At 39.6% G+C, this 26574-nt stretch overlaps 1 protein-coding gene across 1 annotated transcript in view; it reads right to left on the bottom strand.

Annotated features, from left to right (window-relative positions):
- Positions 1–502: 502 nt before the first annotated feature.
- The window catches only part of TMX3 (thioredoxin related transmembrane protein 3), a 32322-nt gene continuing 6250 nt past the window's right edge, over positions 503–26574 (bottom strand). The window contains exons 5-16 of the mRNA XM_086472549.1: positions 24350–24395; positions 22698–22778; positions 21197–21296; positions 20873–20950; positions 18583–18649; positions 15534–15632; positions 13412–13469; positions 12508–12561; positions 12131–12187; positions 6784–6913; positions 4541–4609; positions 503–3470 (exon numbers count right to left, since the gene is read on the bottom strand). Coding sequence (XP_086328675.1) covers positions 3213–3470; positions 4541–4609; positions 6784–6913; positions 12131–12187; positions 12508–12561; positions 13412–13469; positions 15534–15632; positions 18583–18649; positions 20873–20950; positions 21197–21296; positions 22698–22778; positions 24350–24395 — 1097 coding nt within the window. The 3' untranslated portion in view covers positions 503–3212. The remainder of the gene's footprint in view (positions 3471–4540; positions 4610–6783; positions 6914–12130; positions 12188–12507; positions 12562–13411; positions 13470–15533; positions 15633–18582; positions 18650–20872; positions 20951–21196; positions 21297–22697; positions 22779–24349; positions 24396–26574) is intronic.

Raw genomic sequence — 26574 nt, 5'->3', positions numbered from 1 at the left:
ACTTCAAGCAGCGAGCACCACGGTGTGGACAGTCTCTGTCAGAACAGCCCAGGCACATCACAGAGCAGTCAGAGATCGATCGCCCACGCCCAAGTGCCAAGGCTACTCAAGCTCTTCCAGAAGGAGATGTGTACTAGGACACTGCCTCAGGTTCCCTTTGCCACCGAGACTGTTGTAGGATACTCTCGAGTTCTTAACAGAACGAACTGGTATTTTAAAATTTCTTTTGCAGAATGCATTCGTTTTGTACCGCTGGGATGCTCACTACATCAAAGACAAGTAAATATTCACCCCTACATCTAGAGAGCATTTCCAAAATATTGACAGGAAGGTATCAGGCAGGATGAACTCCTCTGTCTTTTTAAAAGCTACCAGCTGCGTTTCTGTACTCCGCTCCTTGGGGCCCTGAGCACCTCACACCTAGCATCCCGGGGAACACGGCCTCCTGCACCGCCTGCGACGGCTGAGCTGAACACGGTGTGAATTAAGCCACAGAAACAAACTCTTTTACGTGTTTTTATTACAGAAAAACAAAAGGCATACACTTGACTTTAAAAAGCAGCATTATTTTGTGAATTAGACATTTATACAGTGAAGTTGCTTTAAGAAACCTTTAGAAACCAAAGGAAAAAAATAAAATGCCAGACCCCCCCCTCAGGCAGCATTCTAAATCACTCGCGTCACCCCTAATTTCACACCACTTCCGACACCCAGTAAATGACTTTTATGCTTTTCTTCTCCCTGTGTCCCGTCGAAGATAGCTGGGAGAAGGATTTGGTGAAAATGGCAGTACATTTCAAGTTTAATTGTCGACACTTCAGTTCACATCTGATCAATATTTCAGTTCAGAAGTGACTGAGACGCACGCTTTCCTCCCAACTCCAGCAGGCAAGTGTTAGAGTTTTAACAGATCCCAGAGCGGTCTGCTTCTTACACCGTATTTATCATAATCATGTCCAGATCTCAGAAGACTTCCCAGCAAGTTGTCTGGCTACTACTGATTATAAACACAAACAAAAATAACCACAAAAATGAAAGCTCAGAGTTGAAACAGTTCTTAGCAGCACAGCAGAATCCAGAATTTATTCATTTTTTAATTACACACCATAGAAGGAACAGCAGCGTTCCAGTGACCACTTCAGTCTTTTTATTGAGTCAAAAGCTGCAGGTTTCCAGCCTGAGCCAAAATTGAACATGTAATTGAGCCATATTTGAAATCTTAAGAGAGACAAATCAACAAAACATATTACTGCCTTAATAGTCCTACATTTTAACTGCCAGCACTGAGTTGTGCTAAGAAGTACAAAGAAATTTACAGGCTTGTCATCAAGTGATTTAAAAAAAAACAAAAACAAACAACTCAAGAGCTCTACACCATGTTAAAAAACTTTCTAAACACATTTTTAAGCACCTCGCTCTTCAAATAATGCTAAAACTACACCTCAGATTCTGCCAAAAAACCCAAAATAAAATCAAAAAGCAAGAAAACGCAGGTCACTATGTACAACCAGCTATAATGACCAAAAAAAAAAAGGAAAAGGCAAATCATAGAAGGAAAAAGGAGAAAACAAAAAGGAAAAAACCCCGTTCAGACACCTGCTACTCAGTGTTCTAAGAATGCATTTTTTCCCTCTCCTCCCAAAAGGAAAAAGTTTAGACTCAAAATCAGACACGGAATTTCTCTGAAAAAAACTCCTTATCTCCTTAGGTATCATTTACACTGTTTGATAATGCAAATCCGTGAAGTCAGGCATCTCCTTACTGCACTCTGCACTGCAACATGAAGCCAGCTGCTACCAAGCTACTTAAGCAGAAGAAACAAGTTGCTTTCCTACAAGGAAAAAGGGTGCGGTGCATTTTCCCTGGTTACGATTTATATCATCAACAGGTTTACTTAAACATGGAACTTATCTATTTAAGCTTACCCACGGCTTTTATTAAGAATTCCTTAATTTGGTGCTATAACACAGTAGTTTCCTGTGTGATGAAGCTGTCTCATAAGGAGGACATTAAAATCTGTATTATACAGTAACACAGCCTAAAAGAAAAAGAAAAAAGAAAAAACCCAACATGACTACTTCAGAGGAAGAGCAATGTTCTGCAGTACTCTCCAGGACACCACCCTCAAAGGCTGCTTTACAGCTTATCCTTAGAGATTTTAACCCTGGACCCAAATTAGTCCTTTCCACAGTCACCAAAAGTGACTTTGATGATCAAACCGGTAATGAAAACGCCTTACACTGACCAACCTCTATGAATGTTAATATTACGCTCTATTAGCTCCCTCCTCTAGAGTACGTAACAGTCTCAAACACAAGTATCGACACCAACGGCCTTGAAGATATGTAACAACCCAACGAAACGCTGTAAACCAAAGGAACGCCAGTCCAAAAGCCTGTCATACAGTCAGAGGGAGTTGGTACTAACATCTTCCTTTATCAGGTTGTACTGTGGCTTCGGAAAACTTAAAGATCATTTGCACTATAAGTTTGTGTAAGCACTCACACAAAACAACAGAACAGGCAATCATGTTCCAAAAGGTTTATAACTTAGTTTCCCAATATTTTTAGCTGCTAAAGCACTAATAAAAGACTTAACTTAGCTTCTAACTCCCACATCCTATATCAAGTAAACATTCTTGACTGCCAATAATTATGTTATTACATGGTAAAACACTCCTCTAATTCCTAACGATTTACATTTAACTTGAGAAAATAGAAAAATTTGGGGGGGGGTTCCAAAACAATGTGCAACAGACAGAATACTCTAAGCTGTCTTTAGCTATCAGACTCTGAAAGACCTTACAGATCTCTTAATCTTTCTTAGTTTTCAGCCTTCATTTTCCAGGAATGAGTGTTCAGCTGGGCTACACTAGTAGTAGTTCATCACATACACTAAGGTCAAGTAACATTATCTTTATCTCGCTGTTCTGGTTCCGGAAATGAACAATTCAAAGCTCTTCAAAAAAACAGTGTAGAATTGTACCAGCGAATTTCTTCAGGTCAAATTGCTCTTTGTTAATCTATTAAAGACAATTAAGAGAACACCCATGGGTTTTTTTCTGTCAGTTTCTGAGAAAATTTGAATACATGCAAGTCAAAACTACCATAACGCAGACAAAAAGGTCCTCTTTCATGAAGATCATCAATAAATGACTACCTTCAATAAATAAGTCTATTTGGAAATCCTAGAGAATTCTTTTGCTAAACAAGTTAGTCTTTTTTCTTTTCCATTATGTCTTTCTGTTTAAGCTCTCCATCTGAAAGTTCTGTGTATTTCCCATTCTTTTCCTCCTCTTGTTCTTCCTCACTGCCTTCGTCCGTGAGCTCCCGGTCCTTTTTAGCTGCCTCATGATCATCTACCCCTCCGTCGGTATCAGCTGTGCAGATGCCGTAACACATAATGCTGATGACCCCCAGGGGCAACCCAAAGAGAAAACATCCCAGGAGTGGTGAACTCTTGAACACCGACTGTTGAAACACAAGTTTGAAGCAAAAAACACTTTCAGTGAATATACAAAAATTACCATTACAATTACTTGTCTTATTACTCTGTGTATTTCTTCAGAAACAACCAAAGTGACAGAGTCAGGGTTTTGGTTGTTTGTTTTGTTATTTGTTTTTCAGAGAGGAGGAGGCCTTATTGTAACAATTCCTACTATACATTCATAAAATAAGACTTAGAAGTTCAAACACCATAATGTGGCACTGGGACAGTTAATAACATGCCAACTGTACAGCCCATTCATGGTTTGAAACTTGAGAAACAATTGTTCTCCAAGTGTTAAAAGAACACTTTGAAGCAACCAGCTTCATCTCCTCATGTGCCTCATTCTCAATAATTAGTAACAAGGAGTCTGCAGAAACATTCTGTAATTGGACAGCTTCCTATGAAGAGCAGTTCAACAGTACAGGAGGAAGAACTTTTGGTTTCAGAAACCGACAGCTCAATGTTGCACGTTCACAGAGGTTTGGAAGCAACTCGCACAGGAACGTGTGAGTTCCAATTTAAATTCATAGCTCAGGTGTTTTTGCTTGTGTAGGACAAGTGAAGAAATGGATTTGTATACATCTTCCCAACAAAAGTCTATTACGCATAATTAACCTACAAGAAAGATGCTAAACGTAGCTGCTTTAAAACTACACCAAGTGTAGTTTTAATCCCTTTAGGCTCTAACTAATCAGACTGAAACTGTAACACTTCTTAGAACATGAAAGTGTTATCAATTTCAGTGAAAGGATGTCAAAAGAGTCAAGGAAAAGATTTTGAATTCTCCCTGTTGTATCCCTTAAAATACATTTCAGTCTAATACAGAAAAGGAGCACAGAATGAGAAACAGACAAATATTTAGGACGCTGGACAAGTATTACCAAAAACTTTAATCAAGAAATTCATTTGGCTTAAACCTAATGTATATATACCTATAATATATACTCTACAGTATAAACAAACTTCTATAAAAGTATTTCTAAACCCTCTGAAAATACTTGCATCTTGATTGACAAGGGCATCATCTAATTTAACGAAAGATAAAACTTACTACTACAGTAGACTTGGCATCATAGATTATTCTCTTGATTCGTTGCAGAAGTCCATCACCACCCTGTGCCTGAAATTTCAAATGGAACCATGTCAAAACTGCTGACACTTTTCAGTTATGAATCCAAAAGTTCATTCTTCAGACCTTGCAATCTTAAGTCCCTTTAGAAGGAAATGAAAAGTAATTATTCTTGCATCTCGTGATGCCCAGACACTCCAACTTCTCAAGCATGGACAAACATTTCAACAGTCTCATGAAAAATTCTCTCGCAATTGTTGTAAACACTCCCCTCTCTTACCATCGAGGAACCCAAACAGGAACTACCAACTGTCCTGCGGTAACAGAAAATTGCAGAGATCTTCTGGAAAAAGAGATCATCTGCAGCAGGCGGGTACCTATTTACGGGTTACGAGAGAAGCAGTTAGAAAAATCTAAGAACTAAGTAACAAGAAGATACGAAGCTTAACAAAGAACATCTGTGTCCAACAATGACAGATGCACCTACACTGCCACCTAACTTAGCAGCCTTCAAAATACCACATAAATCCAAAGGCAATTTGTCTGTTGAACAGGATCTGTCTTCACCTGCCTTGAGAAACAGACAAACCCACATTGTGGAAGTCAGCTGATCAGCACTTGACCCTGACCAAAACTCCTCACACTACAAAAAAGTCCACAAAGATGAAAGACTCACAGAAGGCTACCTACAGGTCAAGGTGAATAACCCAACACTTCCCAAGGAGGGGACAGGGGGAATGTTACACTTCTCAGAATGTCACTGTGGCTCAGAAAGTCAGCATCCTATTACTTGTTTACCAGCACACTTTGAAGACTGTCATTCCTCAACAGCTGCACAATTTCTTGGGTCCGAACGTAGCCAAAGCAGTGCCATTTCATGTCTATAGACACCATTCAGCTTAAACAAACTCACATCTATATGGTTTGTCTTGTATTAGCACTCTGAGACACAGAGAGATGTGAATTTAGACAGACCTTTAATCATTCTAGCTGAAATATTGCAAACAAAATGTAGAAAGACCTAAGTGACACTATGACAAAAAACACAAGGCATCACAAATGAATTGCCACAAAGTTACAAAACAAACAGAAACCAATTTCATTCGTTGTTTCAACCAGAAGGCTATATGTAGATAGAGTCAAACAGATGTTGATGACATAATTCAGTGCAACTAACAAAGCACAAAAAAGTTGAGAACTAGAGAACAAAGAACCACCAAATAAGTTACAGGAATACCCCTCACCTTGCAACTGGAAGCAGGCCAGTAAGTCATGAACAGCAAGCAAATCCACCTGCATTATGTGGCTACCTCAATCTGTCAGATTAAATACCCCACAGGGCTGAACGCTCCACAGCATTACTTGTCAGTCCCAGCTGATGACCTGACACGGCCGGCACGACGTCAGGCTGGCTCAACTACATGGCAGCATTTGACAGACACTGAACTGGGGCCTAAACCAACACAGGCTTCTCCTAGGAAGGGGCCAAACGATTTGTGAGTACTGGCCCCTCCACGACAGAGCCTGCTTGCTCCATAGATGCAAAGGAAAGCTCTGATCCATAACCCCTTTCCTCACCCACACCACATGGCCTTCTGTCCAACTTACAGCACACTGAGGGAAGAAGCACCCGGATTTGTTTTGCCAACATTAAAAACCTGTCCAAGCCACCAGTTCCAGAGGGATTTATTAATTGTGTTGTTTTAACAAGACTGCTCATCTTTAGTTTTTGAGCACAGAGGGGTAAGCTTGTGCCTGTCTGTAACAAGCAAGGCAAGTATACCACTGGGTTTTGAGTCTGAACCTACCATCCATCAAGTTATTTGATTTATTAATCTACTGCCCAAAAGAAAGGGTAGAGTTGAATCACGCACTATAAAGAAAATTTTAAACAAATGCATTTAAATCAAAGCGGAAATTAACAAAAAGTTCCCCATTTACCAGTGACACCAGTAAGGAGGATCAACAGAAGTCAGCTAACATTATGCTATAAACAAAAAAAAGCTTGTTTTCTACAAGAGGCTCTGCAGTCACAACAGTGAGCAAGGAAACAGCTCAAGAACTCACAATCACATCTTCACTGACAGCACGCAGACAGGCAGACAGACAGGACAGGAAGATAAAACACAAGGCACAACAATCAGAGTGACCACATTTTTTCCCTACTTTAGCATCTAAGGAAATAAATACCAAATGATATATTCCAAATGACAATGAAGACTTACTTCAGCTGTACCATCCAAGATATTGTTAATAAACTGAACCATGTCTTCGGTGTTCTCAATGTGCCTATCTGGTAGAAAATACTGCTGATTGGAGGTATTCAATACAACAATAGTGGGGATGGTCAAGTCACTAGAAACATAAAACAAATAGTTTATACATTTAAAGAACTACTGTGTAAAACAATGCAATTCAAATAATTCCTAGAGCATTTAAAAGGTTATCTGTTAATCTTCACTTCATGTGTGCTCCTTAGAGCAGCTCCTCAAAGGCAAGAGGGAAGGGGGAAGAGAATCATCTGAAAGGTATGAGCATGTTTTTCGTTAGCATTTTTACCTTCACAGGTGGGACAGTGACACTACTGAAGCTTATTGCATTTCACATACCCCTAGTGACTGCAAATCAGGTATGTTAGGACTTGCCAATTAGTAAGAGATCACAAATGGTCACCTCGTATATGAAATGTGCTATTAGCACAACACAGTAAGTGCTTTAGTACACAAAGGCAAAAGTATAATCCAAAAATTCGTTCCCATACAGTCACAGTCCAACTGATCAGCTCTACCAAACCATCTCTACCTGTCAAGTCAAAAGAATAAGCCATACCAACCACAGTTTTTCTACATCTCTTTTAGATACTGCAGATGAACAACAGCGATTTTAAACAATTATTGCTCAGCAGTTGACCTTCGCATGCATAAGCATTGTATAGAATCACAGAATCAGAAAGAAAGAAAAAAGAAAAAAAATATATAAAAAAGGTTAGAGATTATCTCTGAAAAAAATCAGTTTAATCTACTGTTCAAAGAAGCCCTAAATTCCAAATTAGATCAGGTTTAAGAAAATTTAATACTGCACATGTACATTGTTCAGTAAAAAAGATTTTAAATATATTAAATAAGTAGGTGAAAAAATCTTCTGTACTCTGCCAATTTTCTACTGTTCTGTCAATAACAAATTTCAATACCAGGTAGCTTCCCTTCACAGCAGAAGCAATGCAACCTTGTTTTTCTAAATTTTCACTCATGTCTAATAGAGCCCCATGGATGTACATTTGCAATCCATGTAATATTGATGATGATTTCAGCCTTAACTGTGTGTACCCAATTACGTCACAGGAGCAGGCTGTCCCTGTGTGACAAAAAACGAGTTGGTGGGGAATACTGGCCTGGCTGAATAGGGACCTTTGGCACGACCTCAGGAACAAAAGGAGAATTTATGACCTTTGGAAGAGGGGGCAGGTCTCTCATGAGGACCATAAAAAAGTAGTGAGGCTCTGCAGGGAGACAATTAGGAAAGCCAAAGCCCAATTAGAACTGTCCACAGCTGTTAAGGACAATAAAAATGTTTCTATAAATACATCAACCACAAAAGGAGGGCTGGGGACAGTCTTCCTCCCTTACTAGATAGAGGGGGAGACACCATGACAAAGGATGAGGAAAAGGCTGAGGTGCTCAATGCCTTCTTTGCTGCAGTCTTTAGTAGTAGAACCAGTTGTTCCCCAGACACCCAGCCCCTTGAGCTAGAAGAGAGGGAGGGAGGGCAGAATGTGGCCTTCACAATGAAAGAGGAAGTGGTCAGTGACCTGCTACACCACTTACATGCACACAAGTCTGTGGGGCCAGATGGGCTACATCCAAGAGTACCGAAAAAGTGGTGGTTGTGCTCACCAAGCCTCTTTCCATCATCTACCAGAACTCCTGGCTAACTGGGAGGTCCCAGTGGACTGGAGAATAGCAAACGTGACACCCATCTACAAGAAAAGCCGGAAGGAGGATCTGGGAAACTACAGACCTGTCAGTCTGACCTCGGTGCCGGGGAGGTCGTGGAGCAGATCATCTTGAGTGCCATCAAGAGTCATTTACAGAACAGTCAGGTGGTCGGGCCCTGTCAGCATGGGTTTATGAAAGGCAGGTCATGCTTAATGAACCTGATCTCCTCCTGTGACAAGATGACCTGCCAGATGGATGAGGGAAAGGCTGTGGATATTGTTTACCTCGACCTTCGTAAAGCCCTCGACGCTGTTTCCCACAGAATTCCAGTGAAGAAACGAGCTGCTCATGGCTTGGATAAGCACATGCTCTGCTCGGTAAAACACTAGCTGAAAGCTGGGCCCAGAGAGTGTTGATCAGTGGGGTTAAATCCAGCTGGCGACTGCTCACGAGGGGTGTTCTGCAGGGATCAGTGCCAGGGGAACTTCTGTTTAACATACTTATCAATGATCTCCATGAAGGGACAGAATGCATCCTTAGTAAGTTTGCAGACCACAAGTTGGGTGGGGGAGCATTGATCTGCTCGAGGGTAGGGAGGCTCTGCAGAGGGACTTGGACAGGCTGGATTGATGGGCTGAGGCCAACTGTGTGAGCTTCAACAAGGCCAAGTGCCGGGTCCCGCCCTTGGGTCGCAACAGCTCCATGCAGCGCTACAGGCTTGGGGATGAGTGGCTGGAAAGCTGTCTGGCAGGAAAGGACCTGGGGATGCTGGTCCACAGCCAGCTGGACATAAGTCAACAGTGTGCCCAGATGGGCAAGAAGGCCAACAGCATCCTGGCCTGTATCAGAAATAGTGTGGCCAGCAGGAGCAGGCAGGTGATCGTGCCCCTGTACTCAGCACTGGTGAGGCCGCACCTCGAGTGCTGGGTGCAGTTTTGGGCCCCTCACTGCAAGAAGGACACTGAGGTGCTGGAGAGAGTGCAGAGAAGGGCAGCAAAGCAGGTGAAGGATCTGGAGAACAGGTTTTATAGGGAGCGGCTGAGGACTTGATCTCAAAGGTCTTTTCCAACCTGAATGATTCTATGATTCTATGTCGTGAAACTATTTAGCATTTACTCAAGATTCCCATTTTCTTTGAGGTCATAGAAATTATTCTAAATTTTCTCACACATTTTAGGGGTTTTGTCTGTCTGTTTTTTAATTTAAATTCAATCCCAATCCTAGAAATGAAAATATTTAATATTTATACGTGATAATTTGCTAAACTCCTAGAAAGTTGAATCCCTTAAGACTCAAGGTGCAGACCACGTTCCAGTACTCAAGTTGAAAGCATGGTGGCACCTCAGAAAATGTAAGGCCAACTACAGAGATGACAAAATAATTCCATCCTTTCGAGGGAATTTTAAAAACCTCAAACAACAAAACTTTGTCAACAGTGACAACCTGCAACATAAGAGTCTCAAAATACAACTTTTCACTTGACATTTTTATTCTCTATTTATTAGGAACAAACAAAAAAAATAAGTAGGAGGCAACCAAACCAAGTCAGGTGTTTTTGCAAGTGCCTGGTAACAAGTTATCAACCTCTGCCAAAATACCTCACCCCAGCTAAAATCGAACAAGTTGGACGCAGAAAAGATTCCCCCCGCCAAAAGAAAAGAAAAGTACTTGTATTGCATTTAACTGTCTGGTAACTGATGTTCTTGGAGTTGGTTGCAGAGCAGCTGAAAGATAATCTCCATATAGAAATTTTATACGCTTCACAGAGATTCATAAAAAACGACATTTAATATGCTTCTTCCAAGAGTTGAGGAATTAATACTCTACATACACCTACAGCTGACGTTCCAATGATGCTATATTCCTTCACTTACACGAAGATGCATCTTTGCTTTCAGTTAAACACATAATATTCTGTTTTCTTCTTTTGTTCTTCTTTAGTTTTAACTATACCATTTTTAATCCAACAAAAGCATGTTCATCCACTGCTGGAGAGAGATAAATTATATGTCTACTAATGGAGTCACAGCCAAGCTCGTAAGTGCTACTTATGAGGTTGATGACAGAAGGACTACTGCTTCTATCCCCATGAATCATACAGTATTTTGTCTTTTGTGAAGAAACAGAATTTCTTCCTATATGCATCTAGCACTGTAAAGAAGTATTCTGCAACAGATTTCTCCCTATTCAGGAAGCTTTTTCTATTTCCACTTGCTGCCATCAAGTGGGAAACTGAAGCACTTGCAATACGGTTTTGCTTGAATTATTCAAGTAGCCACACGAAGAGTAGCTACTTACAACACCAAACATGTTTTGCTGCATACTTTTGCTGCTTTCCACTTATGCTGGAAATGTATACTCTGTTTAGAAAATAACCAAAAGCCTGTGAGTACTTCAACAACCATTTCCCATATACTACAAATTATAAAATCAGGAATTTGCAGATTAAGTTAAAACAATCCAGAGGAGCAGATCTTGCAACTAGATCACTACCACTGTAAGAGGCAGTTCTGTCTTCTTCCTCCCAGGGACCCCATCTCCCTCCACTGCTTCTTTGCACATCAGTTCTGGTACTTAGCAACACACACAGGAAGACATTTAAGGGTTTGTTGAACCAGCAAAATAACTCTCCTACTCTCCTACCAAAAAAGCAAACACGTATCTGCCAGGTAAACAGGCTGGAACAGCTCAGCAGTCAGACATAAGAGTCTGCACAGGAGAAGCAATTAATGAAGTGAAGGTCTCACTTTTGGCAACTATAAAGCACTACATCAACCACATCACTCAACTTCAGCTGAGAGACAGCGGCTTTTAAATTAATTGTATTCAGGTGTTAATCTGCAGACATTCCACAGAAATACAGACCTCCTGCCTCCTGAGTCCCCATGAAGCTCCCAGAACCTTTAGGAGCTCAAACACATGCTTTGTTCATGCTTTGAAACCCAAGGAAGGGGTTTTAAAACCTTACAGATCTGGCACATTAACCCTGTTTTTCCCTTCTCTCAGTCAAAAGGCCAGAGGAGAGCAAACGGTCAGCTGGAAATGCCAAGCAACTTAATGCTCTAACTATGCATCTTTAGGCAGGGATCATAATAAAGGCAAATGTCAAGCATCTTGTTAAAGTACTCATATATTTCAAAATGTATCATGTACATATTAACTGCAGACAGCCTCTTCTGTGCATTTTATGCTGCTTCTCTGTAGCAGCGTATTTCTACACGTGCCTTAAAAATGCATCAAGAATGAAAGATGCCTCTGCAGCAATAAAAACCAGAGATAATGCATAACCATTATTTACACTTCCTGTTACAAACTGACATCTTTCAATTTGTGTAGTGCCCTGTAAATCTAACGAAGGAAAAAACCCCATAGTTCTAATAGAGTAATTAATTTAACAAAGTAGACCTAAAAGGTACACTTTGCCAACCAGCATTATCAGTAAGCCACACTTCCAACATTAAATTACGCAGTTTAATTTAACAAACAACTGGTACTATGTTACAGCTGAATTCTGAGGACGGCAAATTTTTTTTTTAACCCATGAAAGGCAGGAATTCTTCATAAGGTTGTTTTCAATTAAATACACTTAGCAACGAATACAAGAGAAGAAAGAATATTCAAACAACAATTTACTTACTCCATTAGTAAACTATTAATGTAATCATTTCCATCCATATGGCCAAACTGGAAATCCCTGTAAGAGAAGCAGTGGAAAACAGAATGATGAAAAAGAAGACACAATAATGGGTTTCAGCAAAATTTCTTCCTTAGATATTTTTCCTGTAACTGAAGGTGAGGGCACACACTCAGCAATAGAATTCAAAAACTGACCATCTACAAGACATTCAGCATTCCAAAACACACTCAGTTAATGGAATGGTCTTATTATGTATCAGTATGTGAATATAAAAGCAGGCACTATAACATTTTTCACGTAGGAAAAAAAATGACTGCTGTCTTAGAAAGGTTAATGGAGAAGTTCATTTAAGAAAGCACAGTACCATGTATGCCTACCTGTGAAAGTGATCTCGATAATCTCTAGCAACTTCCTGAATAATAGATTTTAGTCTGGAGGAGGGAAAAAAAAAGGGACATTGATAATCCAGGATATACTCTGTCAAAATACAAACAATAAACACTGAGATTTCCCCAGTAAGCAGCAGATAGTACCTCATCAGCAATAAGGATTCCCTGTTCCATTAACAAAAACCACCTTGTTCATCTTGCTTGGTTTTTAAGGGTTCAAAGACTTATCTACCACAGAGTTTCAACAGGAGCAAACACACAAACAGACAGGGTGCTTCACTCCATCTATTGCCTACTGAAGATGCAGCACCGTGACTCTGAAGAAAATCCAGAGAGGTCTGGGAAAATAGCATACACAGTGCTTGAACAGTATTTTATTAGTCTAATTATGTATGCCACCGGAAAGGGACAGGGGAAGGTCTTGTTCCTCTCAGTCTCTTCAGCAAACTCCAACCCAACTGAAAATGCCCCTTCTTAACATAAATTCCACAGACAACCAATAAATAAGCATGACTAAATCCATTTTTAATGCAACTGAGCTGAAGAACAGTTATTTGTTTAAACTTACTATGTTCACCTCAAAGTCATCTGAACTCAAGTACTCGTGTTTGTTTAAAAGGTGACACAATAGCTATGAAAAGCTACGTGGTCCCTGTTTGCTCCTGTGATGTGATTAACAAACGGCAGAAGAGTGACACAGGAACTCCCACCATCTCATTGAACTCACAGTGCTTTAACAGAGCCATAAATTAAGTCAATTCCGTAGGCTGAAGTCACGAATTAGAGAACACCCACAAGTTAAACCATTCATTCCTTATTATTTAAGAAACCCAAAGTTCTCTGTTGTACCAGCACGTTTCTCCCATAGGGTCACCAATACTCAGTTCTGTACCTGGTATGTTCCACTGAAGAGTTTTTATCATCAATGACTGCAATAGCCACAAGTTTCCCTAAAATAAGGAAAAAACAACAACTTGAAACCATTCAAAAAGAAATGTGCATTCTCAGATGGAAAATACTCCAACCCAGAAGATCAGATACTCTCCAGGGAGAGGAATTAGTTTTAAGTATAAACCAACCTCGATGCCAAATAGCCTCTTCTAGCTGACCAAACTGTGACTTTCTTAAAGGTACTGAAAATAAATTAAGATGTGGCTTAATGCCACACCACTAGCATTCTGTGAAAAGCCTGTCTACAGAAAGAAGCTAAAAGGTGAAAAACAGAGATAAAAATTAATTCCCTACTCAAATATGCATATTTGCATATACCTAAACGTGAGGCAGTGGAAACCTTTATTATATAATGGCAATTACAAGCTGATTCTACGTGACTGAATCACTACTGTATGGATTCAGTAATGACTATTTTTCACACTACTGAAAATCTGGAGTATTATCCTCACAGAAAAAAAAAAACAACATGGAAAACTTACTGGCAGAGCCCAGAATCCATTACATCAGAAAAACAACATAGTTCACAGATCCCTGTCAGAGGAGCTTAAAGACCAAACACCAGAATATACTGAACTTTTCATGATTCACTTTGTGAAGTTTTTCCGATTAAAAGAAAATAACCCAAAGCCTCCTAAGGTGAACCAGATCAAAATATGTTTGGAAAGCTGGCCAAAGGTTCTCCAGATCAAGTACTTCATGTTAGGAAAGCAGATCTGTTAAGAGTGTAGTCATCAGCTGGATTAACTAAAGCCTCTGGAGTGCAGAAGGACAGTTCATTAAGCCTCTCTAGATGCCATGAGTCACTCCCCACCTCCCCACCAAGGCAATCTAGGGCTCAGTGCTACCTACCACCATGCCACAGGAAGCGTTCCCCTCAAAAAAAGAAACTCACTCTTGTTCAAGTAATAAATGAAGAATTTTGAGGGCAAGAACAATGATCTATGCCCAGGCTTTCCCGTGAAAGAGCAACAGCTTCCCCCCACCCCGCTTCTTCCATACCTCAGTTCTCACTTTTCCCCATTTCCTTCCACACCCTAAGACATCACCTACTGAATACAGCAGGAGACAACTACTTTTGAGGCTGAAAAAGAAAACGTAGAAAAATTCCAGGTACTGTGTATTTATACATAAAACTCTTAAAAAACAAATGATGCCCTCTCCATTGTATTATTAAAGTCATAATTTCATAATTACTCTTTTTTTGGTAATTTGAGAAATTATTAGACAAAAGTGTACCAGGAAGAAATATGCTACATTTAACAATTTGTAACAGCACTTTTATAGATAACCTTTTAAAATACAGGTGTAACAATACTAGTTTCACAAACATGTAAGAACCCAGACGTTTTATAATCTTTAAAACCTGAAAGACCTCAATGTCGCACTGAATAGAAACATCTTTCTTTTGAAATGGAACATAGGTTATAAGGTATCCTGGCCTGGAAAAATCAACACTTACAGCATTTCTTCTGCTGCTTCTGAGTACGTACAACATACACACAGTACATACTTCCGAGTACGTACATTGAACAGAGCAGTACAAGTCATTCGCCTATTCCAGAAGTCAGTTGGCTGCAAAGTTTTCATTTGGCTTGCAAAAACTTTTACTCGAGAAAAGCTGAAGTATTCCAGGACAGGTCCACTTTGGTACATGCTCTCCTCCCTTCCTCACTGTATCCATTAGATCTAAGACATATCTAAATCCATATCTGATGCTTCCAAATCCAGTCATAAAATTCCCCGTAGGTAGTCCAAGAGTTAGTATGTAATTTATGCGAAACCTAAGCTGCTCTTAAATTAAAAGTCCTAAAATTTTTTTGTGAATACTACAACATTAGACATACTAATTTTTACGCTGCGAGGAAAGGACTAGTGTAGGCTTTGGATGAAACCTCTAATCAATAGAGGTCTCACCAACATCAAAAAAGCATTGGCACTATCAGTTCTAACTCTGTGATTAACTAATTTTTGAGGTTTAAAAGCCACATTTAGCACTCCTTAATTTTTCTTAGTGCTAAGTACAAGAGACACCAAAGAGTTTAGTGGTAGCTGTACCTCACCTGTATCTCCAAGCTCATACAGTGTAAAGCCATCTACATTAAGATAACCTTGAAATCTTTCTCTGTTTATCCAGGATGACAAATCACCATCTTCATATTCTAAAAAGAAGAAAAAAAAGAAATGCATTAAAAAAAATTTTTTTGTAAGGTGGGCAATCACATTTATTTATTTCAGTACTATAGGGGCAAATGCTACTTTTTCCCTTTTTTCCTTCTATTGTTGTTAGACAAGATCTCACACGTTTCTGGACATTTCAATTTTAAAACTTCTGAAGCTATTTTCAATTGTTGAACAAAAAGCAAGTGTATCATCCAATTCTGGGCCCCCCAGTTCAAGAGGGACAGGGAACTACTGGAAAGAGACCAGTGGAGGGCTACGAAGATGATGATGGGACTGGAGCATCTCTCCTACCAGGAAAGGCTGAGAGACCTGGGGCTCTTTAGCCTGGAGAAGAGAGGACTTGAGAGGGGACCTTATCAACACTTATAAATATCTAAAGGGTGGGTGTCCAGAGGATGGGGCCAGGCTCTTCTCAGTGGTGCCCAGTGACAGGACAAGGGGCAACGAGCACAAACCGGAGCACAGGAAGTTCCACCTCAACATGAGGAAAAATTTCTTTCCACTAAGGGTGACAGAGCACTGGAACAGGCTGCCCAGGGAGGTGGTGGTCTTCTTCCCTGGAGATATTCAAAACCCGCCTGGGTGCAGTCCTGTGTGACTTGCTGTAGGTGATCCTGCTTTAGCAGGAGGTTGGACTAGGTTATCTCCAGAGGTCCCTTCCAACCCCCACCGTTCTGTGATAGCAAAGCATGAAAAGCTGATTTGATGATTATTTTTTTCGCAAATCAAGGATAAACAATACTATTTTAGAAGATAACTGCGACCCAGTGCAGAAATGAACCGTTTCAATCCCTGTTTTTAAAGGAGAGGGTCAAGCTTCAAACAAAGTAAAGAGATACAAAACTGCAGAAAGCAGTATTTGTGCAAGTCTTTATGATACAGAAAGAAATTAAGAAGAAGCAGATGCACTAACAGCATTGTGAATGTAAATGAACAAATATTTACATATGATTCAGAACCAGTCATTCTGCAGGCTACACTTTCAGATGCTAGAGGTTTTAACCTGTAAAGAATAAATTCCAACACATACCACCAACACCATTATAATTAGATCTCAATCACAAGTAAGCAAGAAAAATGTATATAAACATATATATGACACATATATACAAATGCACATTAAATAAATTTGTATCCTATTGTATAGAGTGAATTATCAGTAACTTCAGGTTAATAATTGATCGTCATAAGACTATAGCAAGCACAAGGCTTCCCAGAGATCTGCACCCCATTCCCCTGCTATGTGGAAGAAAGCAAAACAAAACACCAAACAAGGCCAGAGCATTGAAATGGATTTTGCTAAACTTTTTCCTTAGACTGAGCTCTTCGAATTTCTGCACATATGACCTTATCCACCCTCTTAAACTGCGTCTTTGTAACCTGATTTACAATAACGTTTCTAGTACATTATAAAAGAGTAAAATTTTTACGAAGTAAATTAGAAGCCTGGATTATTAGGAGTTTTGTGTGTGTTCTAGAAGGTGTGGAAAAAGCGAAGGGGCCACACAGCAAAAAGCAATTCAGAAGCATTTCTCTTTGACAAGCTTTCCTTTTCCAGGCCCATTTAAAAAAAAAAAAAAAAAAAAAAAAATCAAATGCAAATCAAGTTTGTATTTGGAGGACAACTGGCAACGCAACAGACTGAAGAGGAAGACAAGTACAGTCATTCTGCGAAATCACAAAGCATATACTTGATGGCCCATCTAGAGTATTTTGCCATGGTACTAATGACCCTCAGAAATTAAAACAGCAGAATAAACTTCCAAATGATATGTTTTCAACTTCAAGCAAAACCTTGCATTTAAAACAATCCAAGTTGAGAGGAGATGTTTCTGTAAATAAGCAGTGCACATACAAGCCAACCCATGATGTGCACATGCATCTAACAGACTCAGACTATACCATAAAGCCCGTGCTTAACCTAGCACTTCCATATGGATATCCATACGTGTGAATGCACCCTTTTTAGGTAAGTGGCAGGTGCACTGCTGTCAGTGGTGTGACGAACGCTGCTAGTCTCAGGGGCCGCTCTACAGCCTGCATGCTGAACGAGCCAGTTAAAGTAGTTCATCCAGCCTCAAATCACATATCGACCGCTCCAGTGACCACAGCCTCCGTCCCCTTAACCTCTGTCTGCGAGGGACCCTTTCAGGAAGGGAAACCCAGACCGAATGGCCAACCGCTGTACGTACACATCGCACGCTCCGTCAGTTACACAGGGAGAGGACAGGCTGTCTGCTCCTCTCCCACTACCCACATCCCAGTAACACAAACGTGAAAGTCATGGATGCTTAAAGCTCTCAGGGAAGGTTCTAATATTGGCAATAATGGCAGGACCAGTTTCCTCTTCCTTCACAAGGAAGGCTTGTTGCACTAAGAAACTACAAGCTGGTATGGCCAAGGCACAAAGAGCTCAAACTGGACCCTTTCATGCAATCTCTGAGCGGAGTACAGATCTGAAAAAAAAACAAGTTAACTTCAGGACAGAGAGATCTGACTGTCAGGAAGAGCACTTAGAGGAAATCTGATTCACTGTTTGGAACTGTAAATTTATCTTATGTGTACTCCTCTTCAGCAACAGTTCTATTTTCTGTATGATGAATTTGGACAGCGAGTGAAGGGATAACTTTTGTAAGTGCATTAATGTCAGCAAAGCAATAATATTAGAAGTTACATGTTACCGATAACACAAAGCAAATGTCACCACTTCTACTTCACTACTGCTAAAACTGATTACTTCTCAAATGCATTCTGCCCCCTAAGAACTAATTAGCTTTTTCTCTTCTTGATGAAGGAGCTGTTATTTACCATAAAATGGGGGAATTTCTCAGCACCTCAACACAACCTTCAGAAAAAAATCTTAACTGTTCCAGTTCTCCATATGTACTTTAAATACCTCGTCTTAAGGTAACATCCACTTTTACTCACCATCATAAACAAAGTAAGTTCCATCTTTGAAGACCACAACAGCAGGCAATTCAGGCAATGTCACATACTGAAAGAGGTGGTTTTCAATTAGTCCATGGAAGATTAAAAGATTTTTAAACATACAAACAAATCTTAAAATGTGGAAATGTAGTCCATAGGGAAACTCTCAAAGTACATGTAAATGTTTTCTGTCTCCATTTACTAAAATAAACTTATCAGCTCCCACTTACTAAAAAGTAACAGAACACAGATGTATTTTTGACTCATAGGTCTCACGAAGTGTACATGAAGCAGGATTTTTACTAGTATCTGCAGCAGCATGATGAATACTTTATTGGTTGGACATGATCTTTACACAGGAGATCATAACTTGAGGGTTTTATCAATTATACTCTCTGTTCACAATTTGGGCTGCTGTCAGCATACCTGTCACACCATTACTTCTACTAAATGGACAGGCAACATTGTAACATTGATAACATGTCCCACTAAATCTGGGCTATTTCCTGTGGTTCTGGCTGATGGAAACATAAAGAGACAGCTTCAGCAGACAGGGCTGCAAACAGCCCTCATTTAGGCAAACAGAACAACGAATGCCTGCATTACCATCACAACATGGTATTTAGGGTGGTCAGGGATATATGAAAAAAAAAAACCAAACAAGGTGTAGAAACCTTTCCCCTGGAACTTTAGAGAATCTTATTCAGCTCATGTTTTCAGTAAACTGCCACAGAAAAAATACTGCATCTACTCCATACTGCCTGTTACCATTCCAAGTTAAAATTCTAATAGCATTTGTGGCTAAGAAAGGACTGTATCAGGAGCTTAGTTTTGATGATGTTGGCTGAATTGTCTAATTTACTGCTATGTTTGGGAAACATAAGAACAGTATTATGAGTGCTTTTCCAAATGACATGCCTTCTGTAATCATTCTGCATTACCTTTCTTGGAAATAAATGTGAGAGCAGTATGTTTGTAGCATAACAGCTCATATGAGCAAGAAAGAAGGTAACTCTACCTGACGCTTTGTTCTCTTATTTGCCCAACACACAGTTTAGCATCTTTAAAAAAAGAGACAAATGAATCTGTGTACAGCTTATGGCTTGCAGAAAACGCCTGAAGCTTGGAACAAGATTATCTACGGTGACAAAACAAAGTGAACACTGGCATGTAAAGCCTCATTACAATCAGCAACCAGTGATTTCCTAACATTTTTGCTTCTCTCCACAGAATACGGCATACCACGACTACTTCAGCTTAAATGACATTCACAGGATATCACATTCAGTGGGAAAACCAGCTCTCTGCTTACATCACTGCATCACAGAATCTCAAAGAGTTCCAGTCTTTCACACTCCTTCCACTGCACGAGTGAGCAGTACTTTGCTTGCTCAGCTGGGGCTGAAGTGCAAATAGCGATATTCAAACTGATGCACCTTTTGATACAAGGCTCCTGGAAATCTTACAACACACTGATTTATAACCCGGCCAGTTCTACTTACAGTGTTGAAAAATGCAGATGCCCTCCAAAAAAAATTACTCTAGTCCTCACCCTGCTAATCCCAAACTAATTTCCAAGTCATGCGTTACCAGGCATGGACTAGACTGAGGTCCCACTTGGAGAAAACAACAAATGAAAAGCCCCTCGATCTTGCTTCAACACAAACAACAATGGTTAGACTTAATAACAGTAGTAGCTTTTTTTTTTGCACCCTTGTGACTAACTATAAATAATTTCCTTGTTACAGAATCCTCCAAAGAGCCACATGAGAATTCTGCAGCCAGCAGACTGGTTCAGTTGATCCCTGGGCAGACTCATGTTTTGATCAGCTGTACTGCACAAGGTGAAAGCAACTTACCTTTCCACTTACTTCTCTGTTACTAGGGTACCGGCGGTGCTCCCTGTCACAGACCCCCAAACTAGTTACAAAAGTGGCTGGCAAAATGGCTGTCAGGAGCAGTAAGAGCTTTGCATTGGCTAAAAATCAAGGTATCTACCTTCCTGAGCAGGTTGCGCCATCCACGTTGAGTTCCACGTACCTTCTGTCAAATTCAACTATTACGACTGAACAAGTCCTTTGGCCAATACAAAGCAAGAACAGACTGAACCTTGCTTTGTATTCTTTCCCCATAAAGACTCAAAAATTAAATGTTTCAGTGTAATTAGTTTGAAATCTACCAAAGCCAAATATATTGTAAGAAGCCATCTCTGTGCCATCAAAACAGCAAAATCACACACGAGGAGAACTATTGCATTTCTGTGGAAATAGCAGGAACTGAAACAGCTTACCTCAGGCAGCACATCTTCTGAGGCAGAAAAAAAGTATGTATAAACTATTAGTTCTGAAGCAACTTCAATATATTTTTCCTGCAAAAATATAAACAATGTTTTTTTATTTCTGAACTTTTAGTGTGCTTCAAGCAAAAGTTTTGTGACATGTTTTATCTTCAAAGAGTAATCGGAAAATACAGTTATGACATGATTGTAAAAACGCTTCAATAAGTGTAAAAGAAAATGAGAATTTATTACAAGCATGCACTTCATTCTTTTAGAAGATATTTTAAACTACACCTTTGAATACACAAAATAAGTAACTTTAATCAAGCTTCAAACCTTTAAAGGAGATTCACCACCAACATACACAAAAAGTACACGATGTCTCTTCTGCACATGCTCGAACATATGCTGGCTAGGAAGTGACCTGATAAGAGGTCTGGGAGGAGGGAAAAAAAGAGAAAGAAACAATCTCAGTTTCTGCAAGCTGCAAAACCCAAACAAATAAAAATCCCCAAGAAAATGCCATACAGTTTTTTGTATTTAAAAAAAACCAACCCAAACCTAGATACCCCAATGCAAATTAATTTAATTTTTCAATTTATTATTTTAGTTTCAACTAAAAGCAAAAAAACTAAAAATCCACCCAAAATAAACTTGTCACATTCCTCAAATAGCACATTTAGATTTGAGATTAATATCTTGGTACAAAATGCTGCTATGATGTAAACATGCATGACATTTACCAGCCACAGAATCACAGAATGGTTTGAGTTGGAAGGGACCTTAAAGACCATCCAGTTCCAATCCCCTGCCATGGGCAGGGACACTTTCCACCAGACCAGGTTGCTCCCAGCCCCATCCAGCCTGGCCTTGAGCACCACCAGGGAGGGGGCAGCCACAGCTTGTCTGGGCAGCCTATGCCGGTGCCTCACCACCCTTATAGCAAAAAATGTCGTCTTTACATCCAACCTGAATCTAGCCTCTTTCAGTTTAAAACTGTTGCCCCTTATCCTGTCAGTACAGTCTCTGATAAAAGACTCTCTCCACCTTATAAGCCCTCTTCATATAGTGAAAGGCCACAATAAGGTCTCATCCATTTCAGAGAGAAAATTGTCAGTGTAAGCACAGCAGTTAGAAAATATGGTCTTAGAAATAAATCATCTTACACAACTCTGGTAAATTACTAGAGATCACTGATGCTCCTCAACTACAAAACTCTGAACAATAATATTATGTTCCTATATGAATGCTTCTTAATTATATGTAAGAATGAAGGAAAGAAATTATTCCTTTTTTCTCCCCAAAGACTACTGTCTATAACACTTTGAGGCCACAGGCCATGGTAGGGAAGGAAGCAAAAGCCAACAGAAACTGTACGAACAAACCTGTAAAGGCAATTTCCTTATGTTGCCAATTGCCACAACTTTTCAGATGCATAAGCATATATTAAGTTGATATTTCTAAGATAACTTTCAAGTATTAAACAGATTCTGCCTTATCTGATGTCTGTCTATCAGCCAACATTTAGGTCGGTATTCTGGCCCATGCAAGAACTAACTCATGGCTTCCACACGTTTCATTTGTTCCTCGTTTCCATTACTTTGAAGAGCCCTTCGTTCTTGCACTGTAAAAGGGACTGTGACTAGCCAGCCTCTTTCTTACTTTCTCCGTGCCACTCACCACCAGTCTCACATGCAACCACGTGTATTGTATATGTAGTTTTTAACTTCATGTCAACGTCTTGTTCTTTGTGAAAGAGATGTAATTTTTGGCCCACCTCAAACTCCTACAGAAGTTTCAAGTCACCAGAACCAGTGTCACAGAAAAGTACACTTACCCTGCCACTCTATTAGCAAATTCAATGATATCATCTTTGGTTCTCGGTCCTCTGTAGTTGTATGCCAAGTCACCTTTTAAGCTAGGTAAATAGGAAAGACAAAAAAAAGAACAGAATTGAAATCAACTAAACTGTATCTGCACATCTAGAGTTATTCATTCTACACGTGTTTATTACACTCACCTTTTAGCCAGTGATAAGCAAGGTAAATTTTTCAAACAGTCAGATAAAAGAAGTGGTCAGCAAAACATAAAACTCAGTAATGCAATACAATGCAATTATGGAGTAAAAACTTATATACACAATCTGATCTACCAACTCTTAAAAATAATTAACGTTCTTTTACAATTATTTTTTTTCTAGTGCACAGCAGTCATTTACTTTGTAAACACACAGCTCATTTGGAACATTTCCTTATGACTACACAAAAAAATCCCACACACCCGAACGAAATCCCAAACATTCAACATTTACATAACTTAGGGATTAGTCCTCGTAAAAGACTCGTAAAATATATAAACTTCTTTAATGCTTTTTTGTAATTGAGAAGTATTAAATGACTCGCAAAACCTCCTGAATTTATGTATTAAATTAAGCTTCCATGAAGTGTTGCTCAGTTTACTGTACTCTGCTGACAGGGGATGCAGCACACTTGCATTTAAGAATATTCAAGGAAGTTTTACTAATTCAAACAGGCTTTTCTTGAATACATATAGGTTTAGGAAACTCACAGGAAAAAAGTAATCAGAAACCAAATTTTCTATGCCTCTGAGGAGTTTTCTATGCCTCTGGAGTTTTTCATCCTTAAAGATGAATAAACCAAACTTCTCTGATGCCTTTTTGAGAAAACTAACTTGACAAGATTTATTATGCATTATGAATACTATTCTGCTTAAACAATAACCTGCTAACAAACCCAGTACATTCACAGTAGAAAGTACTCAAAACTATCAAGTCTTTCTTTAATATGATCTCGTACTGGACTATACACTATGCAAGTTATAAGGAAGCACATATAGTGCCATTACAGACTGGTATTTTCCTATAAATTTTGTCCTCCCTAAAAAAAAATCTACAGATACTTCTCCTGTCAAACAACCGCTCTCACACTTCACCCTATATAGGAACCACTGCTGTCACTTACATAAGATTTCCAGGTACACTGAAGAGAAGAGAGAGGGAATTCAAAATAAGAAAATGCAATCAGCAGCTCACAAGAAGTTAACGGGAAGAGTCAGGTATGCACTTACTGTCTGAATCACTCTAAAGGTGTCAAATCAATTGGTGCATGAAATTCCTTTCAATAATAGTAAGTTAATATATATATTTGAAATACACATACACAGACTTTTAGAAAGTTGTATAAAAAACAGCAGTTAAATTAATTCCAAATCTGCTAACCTGCCTTTAAGAATTCTGTTTCTAAAGAAGATGCTCGATAATACTGAATTTCAAAGCAAAACAGTCCAGTAGAAATCAAAGATAATGTCAAAATGAGACAGTCAAGTATTTTTGTTTGGTTTTGGGTTGGGTTTTGCGGCGTTTTTGTGCTTTGTCTGTTTGGGATTTTTAAGTGGACTATTTCTCTACTGCCACAAAATCAGTGCTAGGATAGGTAACTGTTAGAAACTCCACGGGAAGCATCAACTTACAGCTTAATTGTTGGATAGCCTCGCACTCCAAATTCAGACGCGATACCTGAAAGACACGTGTTAATGCCAAAGTGAATCAAGACTTTCTTGCTCTCCTACCTTTCAACAGAGTTTACTATTCAAGCCACATAAATAAATTAAAAACCTACCACTTAGTTCAGTATGAATTATTTTACTTGCTTTCAAGCAGCTGCTGTTATAAAGCTACATCATCAAATTCAAGACCTCTTTCAGAGGTACTGCGGGGTCCCAGCACAGGCTCTCAATCCATACACCACTGGTCAAACGGCACAAGAATCCTCTAGACAGACATGCTTGGTCAGTTCTCACCAAAAGGGAGTGCGCCTTTAACACGCACATACAAGTGGCTGAAAATATCAGAGGCAAGAGCCAAGCACCATGGAAGTAGAATTGTAAATACTAATGCTTAAAAGAAATAAAAAGGTCAATTAACTACTCCTGTGCTACAGTAGTGGGTAGCAAGAAAAGTGCAGTATCACACTGCAGGAGTTACAAAAAAGTCAGTTTTTAAAGCATATTCTGACGAGGTAAATGTCTACAGTCATCAACATCACCAGAAATAGACACCTCCTAAGCAATCAGTTACTTACCTGCTGCTTACTAAAGTGGTAAAAAGTGAGACAACTGCAGAACTTCTTCCCCCATCTCACATTTGTTTAAAACTTTGTAACTTGCTCCCACCAACTAGAGGGGTGCAATTTGCAACCGCCCTTCCAGTCATGAACATAGCAACTGCCGCCTTGAACCACTCCTTCCAGTCAATTCGGTGTTTTACAAAAGTTAAAGGAGTCTTCAAAAAAGCCTAAAGTCAGTCTTAAAATTCTGACAATTCTTGTGCAATCCCCTACTGAAAAACAACCCCTGCACTCAAAATGCACCAAGATTCAATGCTTTTAGCATCAACTTTCTGAAGCTACCAGCCGCACACCAGAGCAGCAGATGGGGGAGGACTTGGGGGCAGGGCTCCGAACAACAGTTTAGAAATTGTGATCCTAAGGTTGTTTGCCTGGATCACAGCCCTAATTGCACAGAACTACAAATAAAACTAGCAGCTCACATACCGGCATCTTAGTCAAAGGAGATTGATTTAAGAAATATGCGTGCTGGGATCAATTTGATTCCGACCCTCTTCTCTCACAGCTGTACCACACAGGACTAGAATGCCTTAAAATGCATATTGGAACATGTGATCACAAGAGCTGTCGACAGGCAATTAATTTCTCCTTGTACAGCTCTTGAGCACAGCCAGGAGAAATACAAAATAGACATTTTTTAATATGTTTTTTGAAACATCCAGCCATGAAGATTACTTAAATCCTCTCAACATCACGGAAGTGACTGATCATTTCCATCACCACCTCCACTTGTTGAGAAGAGGATTGCAGTACTGGCGAACAGCAGCAATGACTCTGAACCCAGATGTGACCTAGTTCTACTCTGACCCCATTCAGCGGACTCCTGAGCCTAACCCCCACGAAAATCCAAGTGATACCACACCAGGTAACTGTTCTGCTGATCAAACTGCTGTATCCTCACTCCGCACAGCTACTAGAAGCAACACTGATTGGACGCCCTCTATGCTCAGTTGTGATCGCAACTCTCTGACAACAAGCCACCCAAAGTTCAGGTTTTTCACACTAATTCACATTCCCATTAGGAACACGAACTATGCAGAGCCAACCATCCGTCTTTCTTCCTAGTTATGCATGTGAGCCCAGCTGCACTTCCTTCTGACATTCTCAAGACCGAATTACTCTGATTTCAGAGAATTTCTAGATCGAGCAGACACTAAGACAAGTTGACTGAGATTTTCATATTCAGATGTTGTAAAATTTCCACTTTCAAAATAAAAACATGAAACTACTTCAAAAGATTTATCGGACCCTGTTCTCCACAAAACTGAGAATATAAACATTTCCAGGGCACAAAGGAACACTTCCGGGTTTTAGTAATTTTTAAATAGGCAAACCCAAATTTTAGAAAAAAAAACAAAGTGCCAATTATGTTCTAGGCATCAAATACAAAAATTTAGTATCAGAATGACAGACACAAGTGTTTCACAGTAAAAGTTTATACAATTTATATAATTTAGAATTTTATATACATGACTGGAATGTTAGAGCTCTGCCAAACCTAACCCCAGTTTTGAAGTTACCTGCTTGCATGATCTTGAAACTTTCAACTCCCCAGTCTTATTTTTGTTT

Source organism: Leptosomus discolor, chromosome 13, assembly GCF_034619465.1.
Source record: "Leptosomus discolor isolate bLepDis1 chromosome 13, bLepDis1.hap2, whole genome shotgun sequence".
Classification (NCBI taxonomy): domain Eukaryota; kingdom Metazoa; phylum Chordata; class Aves; order Leptosomiformes; family Leptosomidae; genus Leptosomus; species Leptosomus discolor.
Note: the sequence above shows the minus strand (reverse complement) of the source record. Positions and strands in the feature narration are given on the sequence as shown.